The sequence below is a fragment of the Eurypyga helias genome, unplaced genomic scaffold, assembly GCF_000690775.1.
Source record: "Eurypyga helias isolate BGI_N326 unplaced genomic scaffold, ASM69077v1 scaffold27521, whole genome shotgun sequence".
Taxonomy (NCBI): Eukaryota; Metazoa; Chordata; class Aves; order Eurypygiformes; family Eurypygidae; genus Eurypyga; species Eurypyga helias.
The window spans coordinates 66,268-81,784 of NW_010231930.1; the positions used below are offsets into that span (position 1 = coordinate 66,268).

At 40.5% G+C, this 15,517-nt stretch overlaps 1 protein-coding gene across 1 annotated transcript in view; it reads right to left on the bottom strand.

Moving 5' to 3' along the window:
* The window catches only part of LOC104516813 (cubilin-like), a gene marked incomplete at its 5' end in the record, with an annotated part of 105,659 nt that overhangs the window by 58,891 nt on the left and 31,251 nt on the right, over positions 1–15,517 (bottom strand). The window contains 7 exons of the mRNA XM_010161265.1: positions 692–824; positions 1,101–1,229; positions 2,546–2,659; positions 4,923–5,039; positions 6,724–6,880; positions 12,920–13,101; positions 14,710–14,884. Coding sequence (XP_010159567.1) covers positions 692–824; positions 1,101–1,229; positions 2,546–2,659; positions 4,923–5,039; positions 6,724–6,880; positions 12,920–13,101; positions 14,710–14,884 — 1,007 coding nt within the window. The remainder of the gene's footprint in view (positions 1–691; positions 825–1,100; positions 1,230–2,545; positions 2,660–4,922; positions 5,040–6,723; positions 6,881–12,919; positions 13,102–14,709; positions 14,885–15,517) is intronic.

Genomic DNA, 15,517 nt, shown 5'->3' on the forward strand with positions numbered 1-15,517 from the left:
GCTTTGCAAATGTTCACAGCTCTCCTTCTTGGCAGCAGCCACTTTTTGATGCCAGGAAACGGAGAGGCTCAGAAATCCACATCATGGGTAAAGAACAACCTTACGACCCTGGTAAAGGACTCCACATTGTTCTGTGGATCACGCGTGACTTTCCTGTCAGAAGTTTTCAAAGGAAAGTTACTTTGCTGAAGGGAAAACAAAATTCCTTCAGATACTCTCCTGGCCCCTGTTGTACAACCACTGCTATAATTGTTGGAGAAATTTGAGAGTTTCATATTCATTTTAACCCTACAATCTGTGGAGTATTTGGCCCTTTATATTACCCAGCTATACAATAAATACTACAATGAATCTGGCAGTAATTTCCTTTGTAAAGAAAAGGCAGAGCAATGCTAAATTTCCTCTTCTTGTTTGTAAGTGTGCAAGAATTGGCTTCTTCAGCATCCCATGTTGCTCAAACAATAAACCACCTATTTATATAATGCTGCCTATGCCTTAATATAAGCAATGACAAAGACAGGAGAACACTGATTGCAAGCTGCCACTAACCACTGCTGTGTTCTCTTTCCAAGTTACTCTGAAAACATGTTTCAGCTTTATCATCTGGTAATTACATTTCCTAATAAACACAGAGCATCCTTCCTTCAGGTCTGTTAAAGAGCTGAATAACAACCCCTGGCAATGCATTTACATGAAGGACAGCTGGAGCCGGTTGCCAGGGGAGCTGAGAATCCTCCAGACACACTCGGTGTTCAGCGGATATGGCTCGGGATAGCCAGGGCTGTTGAAAGCTCCTCTGTCCATGTGGAAAGTACCCCCACAGGCTGCAACAAGAAGGAGATAGCAGAGGCTTGAGAAGGATGACATTAAAAATATACCTTGACAGAGCCAAAGCATTTGCTAATCAAGAAAGCATTTCTCCTCGTCTCCTTTTCTTTGGCTTGTGGATATACTTGCTGAGACCTTGGCCAAAAAAAGGAAGGGCAATAAGGGATTTTAAAAGAGGGAATGTCGGAAAGACAGAGATATGCAGGATCTGTTCTGTACAGTTTCTTAAACGTCAAAGGCATAAGGCAGCAACACCTGCCACACAGACTTACATGATGATGATGCAGCATAGGTGGCATGGAAGCCCCTAGCAGTAGTGTTGTTGTTGGAGATGAAGTTTACCACCAAGGCATTACCAAAAGAAGTGATAGGATGCGGTATAGTAGTGCCACAGTAACGGCCTGAAAGAGAACAAGTCAGAGAGTGAAAAAGGAGATTTCAGCATGTAATTACTATTGCTAATTTAACACTTGGGGTTAATACCTGACAGCACCCAGAAGTAACATTTATTGCTTACAATTGCAGTTGTCAATTCAATTCAATTTACATAAAAATTAAATACTCCATTTCATTAGCACAGAACACAACTCTGGTGGCAATTTTTTTTTAACAGAGGAAGAACCTCCTGCACTCCAGATACCCTAGTCACTGACTATTCTGTCACTGAGTTCCTTTGTGTTCACTGTATCCAGAAATTACAGCCTAATTGGAAAAAAAAAAAAAAATCCCATCAAATATATCCAACAGAAGTATCCATTTCACTCAACTGGTTTCTGATGAAAAAAACACGTGACAAGGAACAGACTAGTTCTCCTGTAATGGACTGTAATACAAGGATTTTATGAATCATGATCTACTGAAAAGGCATCTAACATTAAAAAAAAAAAAAAAAAAAAAAAGTTAGCAGTTAGTATCCTGGTCCTCTTGCCAAGTGAAAGCCAAGGGTAGGAGACCAAAAAAATGAATTCTGTGCGTCGTTACAAACCATTTAAATTGAGTGCAGCCCCAGTCTTGGGGAGGGGAAAAAAAAAAAGCATACACAAAAGTAGACTAAGGGAAAGCATAATCAGACACAGATATTCAGAATTTTCTAGAAAGGAATTTGAGGCAACCCTGGGTATGTGAGGGGAGTCAGGCCTACCCTGTAGCCAGGGCTCTCTCATGGCTTCCTGACAGCATAAGCACTGAATTTTTCTGCTCGAGGCTGCTCCTGCCACTTGAAGGTGGTGGCTCTGAACATCTCTTTATTGAGAGAAAGCTGTAGAAAATTCAGGAACAAGCAGAAAATCAGGCTTTCCAGGGCTTGAGGAAAATCCATTTTCTGCTCCCAGAAATCTAGTTTTCTTCACTTGTGTTTAGTGTGGACTGTGCTTATGAGTGTGGGTTACGTTATGTTTTTCTACAGTTAACTGGGAATTCAGCTGAAACTGAATTGCTTGTTTCCCAATATTGTTCAGCTGAGGAGGAAGGAAAAGGCAGCTGGAGTCAACTCCAAACTGCAGGTTAGGAGGAATACAGTCAGAGCGTGGGAGGACTGTGCCACTCACAATGAATGAAGACTTACCCTCCACTCCCAGTCTCCTCTGGCCAGAGTGGCCAAGGAGCTTCCTTTATGAGAAAAAACTCCATGAAGAAGGAGGACACTCACAGAAGACCTCCTCCTGCTTCCCTCAAGTGTAGCTCTACATATGAAATAAATAAGGGCAAGGTACAATACCTTGAAGAGGAGCCTCGTAGTTATTCCCATCCAAAATCTCGACAAAATCCGTTGTACAGTTTTGTCTACTGCTTTCGATATCGAAGTCGGTGAATGAGAGTGTGACGTGGTTGACTGGCAATAGCAAAGAGTAAAAACTTTGAGAAGTTTGGCATTACACAGAAAAATAATTACATGTAAAGAAATGTACCATCCTTTCTTTTCTCCCCTGAAGTCAATCAGTTCCCACAAAGCTTAACATCCGAAGCAGTTTATTCCCTGATATGTGGAGTGAATTTGATGGAAGTGCATTAACCCTTACTGCAGAGGTCCTGGGAAATCTTTTCATATTTCAGTACTTGCTAGTACAGCTGACATTAGAAGCACAGGATTTAACACATACACATGAATCTAAATTTCCTAGAATCCAAGCAGCTTCATTATATACTGAAAATGTAAGCAAATACAACATGGAAAATCTACATATATTCAGCAACAAAACTTATTTCTACACATCCATGACCTTCTGTCCCTTCACAATCTATACCATGGATCCGGACAAAATGTGAATTGATGCTGCCCTGCTCCAGGCTTAGAAAGAGCTGGTTCTTCCATGGTTTTGTAACGTTCCACATACATCAATTGGACTGGTTAAAGGATCATTAACTACCCTCAGCTACATTTGTACAGAATTGGATTTTCCACACCCTTGGACTATAGGCTACATCCTGAAAAAGAGGATTTTTGACTCAGGGTGTTTTTGACCCTCGTATTGCTCTTGCTTGTTCGATATGAACAAAGGTGAAGTCACAAATGGAAGAAGGCGGCTGTCCTCACCACCACTCTGTGACAGTAGCTGCTCCTAGCCTTAGAGCTCCTACACAGCTCAAGCGGGTCAGAAAGTGTCTCATGATATAAATGATAACTATGTTTTCTCTCACATTGACCAAGCTTGAGTTTGACACAAATATTTTGCTTCATTCTGGGCTACAATTAATTAGCTAGAATAAACTGAAATGACAGACATGGACTGAGGCGCTGCATTCAGCAGGGTGCCACTGCCTGGCATTCAGCTGCACCGCCTGCATGTTCAACACTCATTGTGTCCTGTCCGGTCAATCAATTACCGCTCCGCTATCAATGCGGGTCCTCGGGACACAAAGCAGAAAGGGGAAACAGTGGGTGGCAAGAGCAGGAGACTTGCTGGCCTTCTCAGTAAAAGCAGAGCAGGAACTCTGCTGTGGTTTGCCACTGGCCACATCTACTGTATCTGGCTATGCCCCGTCATGCTGCGTGAGTGGTATAACGAAGCCACGTCTACGTGGAACGTGTAGCAGCCCTGGCAGTAAGTGGAGGGAAGTCCCTATATACACAGGCCACTTCTTATACAGCATTTTCCTGGTCTCATACTGATGTAATTCAGTAACAGTTATGTATGAGTTTTCAACCTGGGTCCAGGAAAAAATTGTCTTTAAAAATAAATATTATGTAGATGAGGAAGAGCTTTGATGATGTCCTTTTCATGTACTTGTGTAAGAACCTGTGCTAAAAAAGAGTACTGCTTATGTCCTGGTTCGTTTTGGTGTTTTCTTCAGCAAATTGATGTTGATTTTATAACTTATCAAAATAAACTTGTAAATGTGGTTGGGACATTCTATGTTTTTAACAACAATGGCTAAATATCAGATGAACAACTCAAGTTCAGTAGTTGCTATTAAAAATAAACATTTATTTTAAATTATGTTTCCTGGGTACTGTTACCCAACAGTAAATATTTTTTAGGAATCTTGTACAACATAAAGGTAATACCAGTTTCTGTTGGAAAACATTTGGTGTTCTATAATCAATCATAAAGCTGTATAAAATTAGACACAAATGTCTGAAACTGTATCTAGGCAGGTTGGACCAAGGTGGGGGTTTTTTTGTTTTGTTTTGTTTATATTTGAAATTGAAATTCCTCTGTGCCTTTTCTCATTAATTAATTGACATTTCCTTTTTTTAAGTTAACAGTATAGATTTGATCTAACACAACTCCAGCTTGAAAAAGTCCAGAGCAAAATAAGAGCAGCTAAACACAAGTGCTTTAATTACATATAAGCACTTAGATTTTCTCACGGACTAATCCAACTTCACATAGTATTCAACGCCTCATTTGTAATTGCAACACTTGGGTCACAGTACATCAGCCAAGATGACAAAGCTGTAAACTTTTCCTCACTATGCACTAAATCTTCTACACTGAAATCTGATTTAGGACAGATCAGGAGAGCCACACTCTCCAACTACCAGGATGCAGAACTTCCTAGAGAAATAAAGAAGGAATTTTGTATTGTTATTACAGAAAAGAAGATGAGGATATTAGTCATCCCAGCTAACTACAAAAGATGTTTTTACTTACATGGTTCCTGAGCTTGAATAATCCAGCTGCAGTTCTGATTGTTCGGGTATTTAGCAGGATACAGAGGAGAGGAAATGGCTGCCCCAACTGAATCTGACTCTATAAAACTTCCGCATGCTTTAGAATAAAACACATAGACACACATAAGCACACATAGATATCTATATATAAAACCACATATCTTAAATTCTGTAGTGCAAGTGAATGTATAAAATGTAACATGCTACGTCAATGTGAAATGAGGATAAATTCATGACAGTAATTTATCCAAAGAAGAGACTTCAGGATTAGCGCCCAGCACTGGATGTACTTTCTTGACCTGGACCCACAGGCCATGCTGCACCTGGCTGACCATCTGAGAGAAGACAGAGTGACTTGGGAACAGACCTCATCTTTATCAGCTCTTCATAGCCCAGAAGAGCAATCTTGGGGCCAAAATAACTTTGTTTCAGGCTAGTGCGATCACACATCCATTTCTCTGACCATTTCCCTGTGTTGGCCACTAGGATGGAAAGAAAATTCATAAGAAATCTTCCAATGCCCAAGGATGGCATCACACATCACACTGCACTGGCATGATCCTCGTGCATCAAGATACCTGCAGTTGTGTGGAATGTTGCACGTATGCAACAGCTTGACTGTCTGCATAACTTTGGCTAACAGAGCTGAGTGATGCCATGACTCATTTCTGAGCATTCTGGCTCATCGTAACCCTCCAGATCTGAGCTTAACACACTGCCGCTTTCATGCGCAGGGTGGGGAGTTAGGCACCAAAGACACAGATTCATTTATCTTGCTGGGATGCCTAAAACATCCAGCAGGAGATGGGACTGACAGCATTTTCTCAATAAGTGGGAAGACGGGTAGCCTACATCCTAGGTAGGGAGCACTTGCTCACCAGGCATGTTTTGTGCAGGGCCTAATCCAGAAAATGTGTTCTGAGAATGTTTAACAGACTAGGCTCTCATAACTCATAGTCAGAAATACCTAACTAGGTATGTAACTAGTACCTCAATAATTGGAGTTCCTGAGATTTTTGCTGATGCATATTCCTCCTTTTCTGTATACTTTTTCACAATATTTTCAAAGAAAAACAAATTCTGGGTAAAGTACTAATTGACAGTGAAAAGAATCCCAAGAAGAAAATGAGAGAAAGGGCTTTTCTCTGCAAAAAGGAAATGGACCTGTATCTTGGGGAAAAAAAGTTTCCAAAGTTATTGTGAGAAAACAAAAGAAAATCCCCAATTGTCAAATGGTATGTAATTTCATCAGAAATTCTGTCCAGTTGGCGCCATTTTTCATTAAAAAGGAAACCAGGTAAAATACCAATTAGTCCTCCACAAATCGGACAGTTGATGTTTGGCAGGGTTTGCAGGCCTGAATCCATGGACTTCATCAAGCACCACGCAGAATTCTACAGCTTTTCGGATTCATGCACATGGATAGACACATAAAAATGTGATTTTGTCACTAGGCCTGTGGAAACCGCCAGCTGCAGATTTTTCTCAGGACAGTTACGGGTAGCTAACCCTCTAGGGAGGAGGAATAAGAGTTGGTGTGTGCTGATGCCTTACTATAAAAATGACATTTTGTCCCCAGTCAAAGAATCTAAGATGATTCTTAGATTTTAAATTCTTTAATCTATAATTGGGAAAAATTCAGTTCTGTTAAAGATACACACTGGTACACTGCATGTATAGAAAAAAACCACTTCCAATTATCAGCTGTGCTAAAAGATTGTGTCTCATGCAAACAAACTGTTGATTAGATAAATATCCATTAATGTAAATGAAAAAATTACCTTCAGTAAAACGAGCGCTGAAGCCCCGGTGATGGATGGTTGTATCAGAGCGCAGCCGGATGTACATCAGATTCTTGGAGGATGTGATAGGAGGAGGATGCTGTGTTCCACAGAGTTTTCTAAGAAGTGGTGCTTCATTGCTAGGGCCATCAAATACCTGTTATGAAACGATCAAACGAAATACTTGGTTTCAATAGGAATAATGAGAAGACTTTTATTTTATTCTCTCTCTCATGTTTCATATATTTTGATCCTGATACAGCACTGGTATGGGCAATGCAAACAAACTACGCATTGCCTATCTTAATTCTGTGGCCATTTCCAAAAAATGTTTGTCTTTCAGGCTGAAGCTACTTTAGCCTTTATAATCAAAATGCATCAAGTAACCATCTTCCTCTGTGTGTCTACTGGTTTGTACATAACTCTCCTTTAACAATCCAGATATCCCCATACCTTTATTTTTTTCTGTTAAGGACTAACTTGAGTTTCCACGTAGCTTTTATTCAGTTAAACCCCAGATCTTGCCTCAGAAAAGACTTCTAAATTGTCCCTAACATGCAACTAGTGCACCACTGGGAGCTATGACCGTGTATATAGAGAGAAGACACTAGGATTGAGGATTTTAGATACATGTACCCAACATCAAGGATCAGAGTCCATATATCTGTGCTTTATAATAGCTTTAGGATGCTGAATTACACACATGTACCCGAAGTGTTATTTAAGCAGGGGGTAAAGCAAAGTGAAAAAAAAAAAATGGAGAAGAAAGCAAAGATGGTTTTACAAAACTTCACTTTTAATTTCACTACAAATGCCTTCCTTCTCTTTCTTCCCCTTACAGCTGATAATTTTGTTTCCTTCCTCTCTGTTTCACAATCAGGAAGAAAAGGATAGCAAAATTAAAACCCATGAGTTTCTAGCTTAAGTGACATCAAAATTATAACAAGAGAAACCACACAGAGGGAAAAACAGCCACAGTCTCCGAGTCTCCCGCTAATCTTTCCTAGCGCTCCAGCAGATGTGACTTGCTGCTGTGTCTGGAGCCTTGGGCCAGTCTCAGAGCCCTTGTGCCTGGTTTCAGAAGGGATGAGCGCTGGAGCCATCAGCACAGTTGCATGACCCGCAGAGGAAGAGCCTTTGGGCTACTGGGTAGCAACAAGAGTTGAATTCATTTCCTGTTTCAGCATTAACGTCCTGCATTACCGTAGGCATGTCAATTAATATAACCTGTGACTCAGCTTCCTATAGCAAATTGGAGAAAATTATGGATAAAAAATATGGATAGGAGGATTGGAAGATATTCGGGTGCTAGGATGTTAAAAGCTACACAAAGGCCTGAGCAAAATAATGCCACAGGGGTAGGAGAAATGTACTTCTTATTGTCTTCTTTACTTTCAAAAGTCTCAAATTCCAGCAAGTCTGTGAACTGCAGCACTGATGAATTAAAAATTTCTAATGAGGCTGTATGACACAATGAAATGTTTCTGCCTGCAGTATTCAAAGGCCTTTGAGCACATTAGTGAAAAAAAATATATATATAAAAACAGTAGCTGAGAGAAAGGTGACCTGTCTCAAATGAACCTTGGAGCTGAGAAACAAAGGACAAAACTCTTGCTTAATCCCCGGATATACCCTACATAGCCAATGCTGTATTCATGAATTAAACATTTGCCCTTGGGCCTATAACACTAGCGAGCTGTGTGGGACCTTATTAAGCGTGCTGCGATGTCTGTAAAAATGAGTACCTGGTAAAGAGACCCAACATATCCATCCATTCAACCTTTTCTTCCTTCTTGGCATCCTGCCACAATCAGCCCCTTAATACATAGTGTGCAGTGTTTATTCTTCCTCTGCACATACATTCGGTGTATAAATCAGACTGCCTGGAGTTACAACCACAGACCATGGAATGTGAAAAAAAAGTTATAACTAACAAAATAACCCTTAGGAATTAAGGTACCATCTTTTCCCAGACAGTAGTGTGAGGATTTTATCTGAAATGCCAGAACTGAGAATAAGCATTGCATTGACAGGGTGTAGAGAGAGGGCCTGACTACAGTTCCTGTAAACTGCTGTGTTTGATGGATCTGCACAGCTGATGATACGACCATCGACACATGGACTGTTATGAGACTCTAGTAGTTGAGCTTTCTCATTTGAGAAGATGTTAAGGACAAGTAACATAGGACACTAAGGAGGCATTTCATCACAAGAGCTTTCTGAAATAAAGAAGTCTTTCTGTGGTAATACTGGGAGAAGAGCATGAAGTCAGAGGAGTGTTTTCTAAATCAAGTGTATTTGCTGTTTCTGGGCAGCTTGCTTGGAAGAATAGTACTGTGTCTTCTTTCAGAAAACCAGTAATCATTTCAAGACTTTATACTTGCTAAAAAACTGATGCAAGCAACAGTTCAGCATAAGTGAGACACAGCAGCAACTCTTGGGAATTATGGCAGCTACAGTTTAAGCAGCAAGAGTAACATATGGATATTACATGGTTGCATCATTTTTGCTCACCTGTTGTTTATTAGCTTTAACTATTTTACAGGGACGATTGCAGTGTTGGATTTAGATCAGAAACCACAATATTCACACACTGCTTCAGGAAAAAGTTGTGTGTCTCTGGAGCTTCTTCGTTATTTTGAAAAAATCTGAGAAATGCATTTCTGTGGTTGCATGAGTAAAGGAAAATGATGCATCTGCTTACTTAAAAGCCAAGTTTTCATTTGCACTATGCATAGCAGCAATTTGCTCTTCTCTTCCCATCCCACAAGGAGCATAACTGAGTGACTCATTGCCTTCTTGTTCAAATGTGTTCTGCATTTTGCAAAAGCACATGACAAAAAGAAGATAATTTTTTGTCTTCTGAGCCATGAAAACTCCACTTATTTCTAGCTGTCCTCTCTTGGCAGATTTTTCCTGCCAGCACCTGGAATAAATGAAGTCATACTTCCTCTCTAGCTCCCAGAGGCTTACATTTCTACATTCCTGTGTACTACTTGTTATAGTACAACAGGAAAGAAAAATAATCCTTAATACAATCCACTGAAAAGAGTAAACTACTTCTCCCTCCCCTTTTCAGTGCCTTGCGCTATAAGCACTGCCTTCCTAGCCATGTCGTTCTCGAGTCTCCAAACGCTTGAAATGCTTGCTGAACTACACTCCTGGTGTAGCATCAGACGCAATATTCATCAAACACATGGGCAAAAAATACAGGGATTAGTGCATTCACTATTGTTTTCCCTCTATTTTCCTTCAAAGAAACAAATTTGTTTGTTGTAAGGCACACTCTCCAGATAGAAATGGGCTGGTACACAAGGAGAAATTAAAAATTTATTCCTTATGTATGGTTACAGTGACAGCAAAAAGCGTTCTCAAAGATCTTATGCTTTCTACAGAATATCACCGCGTTATACTTGGGATCAGAGAAAGTAAAAGCTATACATCCTTATCTAGCAGATGAAGAGATGTTCATCTGCTCTGAGAACAGCTAAGGTACAGAACTGAGGCTTAGAAACTGAGGAATCAACTATATTTAGGCAGCTAAGTGAATGAAGAAAGTGCTTTTTGGTGGCCTGGGCTGCTCTCTGCGCACTCCATCCATTGACTCTAGAGGGAGCTCAGAGCAGTTACACCGTGGGCAACCACTACGAGCTTAGAATTAACTTGGCTGAGCCCTGATCTGTGCTCAGATTCACATGTGAAAACATTGAGCAGAACTAAAAAATGCATTGGGCTTTTTGGAGTTGTAGCATAGCTAAAAAGCAGCAGACATGATTATTCTCCCTCCCTCCATTTTGCTCACATAGCAAATTTGCAATGGAAAACATCACAGGAAAAAAATACATTTTTGTGTGTTCCCCGTAGAAAGGAATTTACGGTAGAAATATTAAAAAAAAATCTTGAGTCATAACGCGGGAAAAATGACTGGATCAAGAAGGGGAAGGATGAAGGAAAAGGCCACTGCTACACTCAAGGGTGGAGGGGACCCCCAGGAGAACTCATAGAGCAAATAAAATCCATAAAGATATGTAAAAATGTAAGAAATAGAAAAGGGTGGAACCACTGTTACTCATACACAGTAGTTGTTCCTATACCAGAGAGGGAGAAAAACAACCACCAGCTTCCTTAGCTGCCCATATTTTCCATTTACGCAGTTTTTGGAATGCAATTCCTAAACCATTCACAGTGAGACATCTACTTCTATACTTCCAGGCACTCTCTGACCCCTCACTCTGTTCTCCTATTACTGTGTGAGGCATATAGCAAGCCTTGGAATGACACGAACACAAATCATGTCCAGATGTTGGTAACAAGTGATTTTCTGCTTGTTGGCATACAAGCTAGAGAAAGAAACCCTATCCACTCCTTCCTTGCCTTACTGGCCCCCCTACATCAGCACTGAAGAGCTCTTCTCTACCTCATACATTAGAACCTCAGAGCCTTTCATTATCTCTTTGCTTCAAATCAGCACTCTCCCTCATCCATTTTCAAACCACCCTCCACTTAGTGGGCAGTGACTGATGGCCTGTATTAAATTTAAATCTCCCTCCCTGCTCACATGGCTGCTTCAGTCATGTTTGCACAGCTGGGGCTGACGGGCAATTTCTTCCTCCACCACCCTCCAAAAACCCAGAAAGGAGAAGCAAGCAACAGATACTCATATGGCAACAGAGGAAAAGGGCTGTCACTGCAGTGAACTGGTTTGCAAACTCTGCTCATGCAAGGAGTTCCCTGCCACAGCCATCTCCTCTGCCAGCCAAAGGACTGGTGCCTTTCAGCTATAAAAACCTTAGTGCCCATATCCAGCCTGCTGTGGTAAGGGGAGCTGTGCCTGTAACTGCAAGAACCTCATGCTGCTGAGTACTCTACGAAGTATTTAGATAGGTACATACATCCATTCACATCAGGTTTAAAAGTGAAATGTGTATATCAGGTCTTTTCAGAATTTAGCCTTAATGGGCAAATTTTCGTTGGCATTTTTACCAGTACTGCCATTTCAGATTGCCTGTGGTTCTGTCAGGTAATCTGATTTTCTACTCTTGTGTGATATGACAGCAGACTTGGAAGCTTTTCCCATAGATCTTCCTTTTCAATGATCCCCCTGATGCAGTGAAACAATTCAAATAAAAAGACGTAACCATATTTCCCTAAGCTTCAGAACCAGAAAAAAATCGAACAGTCATTGTACACAGAACCTTTGTGGCCAAATGAAATCTTCAGTTCTGCTCAGCAACATGGGGACACCTTCCCTTTTTTTTGGTTCAGTACAAAAAAGCTTTACGAGGTGATGCTGTTAAAACTGATGCTGCTTTCAAAAGAGTCTCAGTTCATGCCAAATTGAGTTCTCTGGGAATTACAGTTTATCAAGGAGAGGAAAGCTGGATTTTGGGCTACAGCCACTATGCTTTATCTGACTGGTACTGATCACACATGCCTTTGTACTGAGTGAAGTGCAATCTGACATCAAAGGTCAGGATTTCATGTCTCTGCTCCCAAAAGGCCAAGTGGAGACGTGGAGAGTTCTTCATCGTGCACTGATTGAGCAGCAACTTGAATTTCTGTGACATCAACAAAAGCTCACAAACCAAAGCAATGTGAAGCTTTTAAGAGAGCAGCATCTCTAATGAAGCAATTAGACAGCTGAGGAGCACCTGAATAAACTGTGCATTCACAAAGAAAATCAGCCAGTCAGAATTTCTTCTGGATGCAGACCTCCCTCCCTCCTGAGTTTGTACCAGTGTGGGCAATCTGTTACATATGTGGGCAGTCCATCCTATGGCTTGGAGCAAGCTTTGGTAAACTGCACTATAAATGGGAAAGGGTGTCACAATAACAGCCATCTATGTATGAGGTTATTCCTGCAGTACTAACCACAACTCACACCACCAAAATGAAAAAGGTAGTGCCAGGATGCAGCAAGCACTGCTTTCAAGGAAAGATCCTTCCAGGTGTTAAGTGGGAACCTGGAAGAATGCAGAAATACATTTGTGAAGCCTGCTTCAATGGTGAAGCAAAGGGAACTATATCATAACTATTTACCTGTAAATTTAAGCCTTAGCTCATCAGTGAATAAATATGACTATGCAACTACCAGCCTGAAAGCAACTGCAGCTTAGGTTGCACAGTAAGCTTCCTCTTTTGCAAGCATTTCACCAGACTCATTAAGGAAACTTTTGAAATTTCTATTGTTACTTACTGCAACATTGTCATAATTACATGAATGGTGATTTTCAATGTCAAAATCCGTGAAATTCAAAAGGACTCTGTGGCTGTAGTCAACTTGGATAACCCAAGAACAGTCTGTGTTGTTATTGTAAGGTTGAGGGTAGTTTGGAGAATGGATTTCCCCACTGGTAGCTTGGAAAATACCGCCACAGCCTGAAAAAGACATAATCAGTTTTAATCACAAGCTGGTTTATGTTTATCAAGATTCCACCTCTATTTTTAAACTGCTCCATCTTTATATTTTCTACATTAAAATTCTGTAAGATGAGTACTGTAAGAAGTGTCCTGTCCACAACAAAAATCAATGGAAATTACTATCGGGAAAGTGTAACACTATCATTATTGATGAATATGCAACAACAACGCTTGTGAGTAATGCTTCTTTCTAGTCCCAGGCTGGTAGTAAAGACTGAAGCATTAGGGCCGGTACCGCTCTATCCTAGGTACTGTAAAAACAACCAAAAACACCATTCATAAGAATGCCACAGACCTAGCATTTTGAGAAAGCAATGATAGGCCTAGCTGAGCATCGGGGTGAAAAAAATATTTCTGAAAATAGCAAGACTCCACTTTCCCCATGAGCAATACAACAATCACAAGCCTCAAGTAGCCACTTCTCTACCCACGCAGTTGAAGGCTTCCTGCAGACTCCACCCTCAGGTATTTCTGACCAGAGCAGCTCCAGTGTTCATGAATATCTAAACAGCCTGGAATGATGGATCCTGTGCGGGAAGTGCCAGGGTTTTCAATAGAACTAACACAAACAAATGAACTTTTATATGCTGTAACGGGACAGAGAAACGTGAGAGCAAAACAGTGGGACTGCTGTAGATGGAGACAGCCTGCTGACAGGATAACTATACCGTTACTTCATTCTGGTGAGCGGGCATTTTAGAGGCTGGGGGGGGGTTGGAGTACAACAGGCAAGATGCTGTAAAGGGATGAGAAAGCTTCAGGGGGCCTAAGCAGAAAAAATAAGCCGCCAGATCTTAGAAGGGGATTAAATCAAGAGACTATTGTAGATTTCTTTTACTGAAAAAAAAGACCTTGTGCCTTTCTCGTAAAACTTGTGAGAAGGAAATATAAACCCTGACAAACTAATAAATCGGTGTACTTAATCAAGCAAAACTGCAGGAGTTAAAACCTGCCTCTCCTCAATTTTCATTGCAATTAATTTCCGATAATTGGCCTTTTCATAAGAACTCCCATGCAGAGACATGCGGTGGGGTCTTTTAAGCCTGTCTCTTCTTTTACCGATTACCAATAAGGCTTTGAACAAATAATCACATGGGGGATAGATGAACCTTATAGACTTCAAGTATTTACTAATCACTCCAAATATTTTTGGAGTTCAAGTTCTCCAAGTTAAGCCACGCCCTCAGGATATTTTTCACTTTACAGTTTAAAACCAAAAGCATCATTCAGCTAATAAATTACTCTGTGTGGGTGAGTGGGTGGGAAGAACTCCTAGCATGCAGAAGTTCTTTTCTGATTATAGGGATGTCTTGATTAATTATGTAGAGAAGAAACCCCAACAAAATAGACTGTTACAAAATACAGAAATAGGCCTAGCTAACAGCTAGGTAGACATTTCTTTCCTCTGTGTGTTTTTCAGTACCTTTTAGTGTACCAAAACCAGTAACACCCAAATTCTCCTCCAGCTTTCAATCCTGTGCTGTTTGACTACTTTAAATGCTTGCATGGCTGATCATCAATTCTCAGACTTCCTGAATTTTTCATGGTGTTAATCAGTATACTCACCACCCGGATTTTCTTGCCAAGAGACATTAAAGCCTCTCCCTGTCACTGCCTCATCTGTCTTGAAATGGACAACAGCTGAATTGCCAGTAGTAGAGACTCGCAGTGGGTTCTGTGCTGATCTTGAAACACACAGCTGGGCTAGTCTAGGGGAGAGGAAATCAGGGCCACCATAGACCTAGAAATGGAAGAAACACTGTCACAGTTTTTGAAAGAGACTGTCTGGCACACAAAATACATGAGAACTGTTTCGCTAGGAGAAAAAAAAAAAATCTGTAAGTATTGAAAGTGATTCCACATTTTGAAATGTAAAGTAGCTAATAAAGTAATTTTCTCTGCAGGTTTACTTGGTATCTGAATCACCTGGTACAAGTATGAAATTCCCGATGATTTCAAAACAGCCTTTCATTAAATAAGAATTTTCTGCTTTGGGGATTCTGCCACATTCTTCTTCCCCCATCCCTCCAGGGTTAGCACCTTGTTTCTTTGGGGATATAAAACCAGATTTTTTTTGTGTGCTTGTGCAAACAAACTCTATCTCTTTGAAGGAACTTGTGCTGGTATTTTGCACCCTTTATGTTTAAAAGCACAGTTAAGACTGTTTTTTAAACTGGGGATAGATTTCATCACACTTTCTGATAAGACACAAAAATCTGCAATTTTATTGACTACAGGATTTTGGTCAAGTAAACTATGTTTTAATAACACTCTTTGGATCCAAGGATATATATCATATATATTTCCCACAGAAGACAGTTTTTGACTTTTAAGAGTAATTATTCCCTACTCAGAAGAGTGCGCCTCAGGCAGT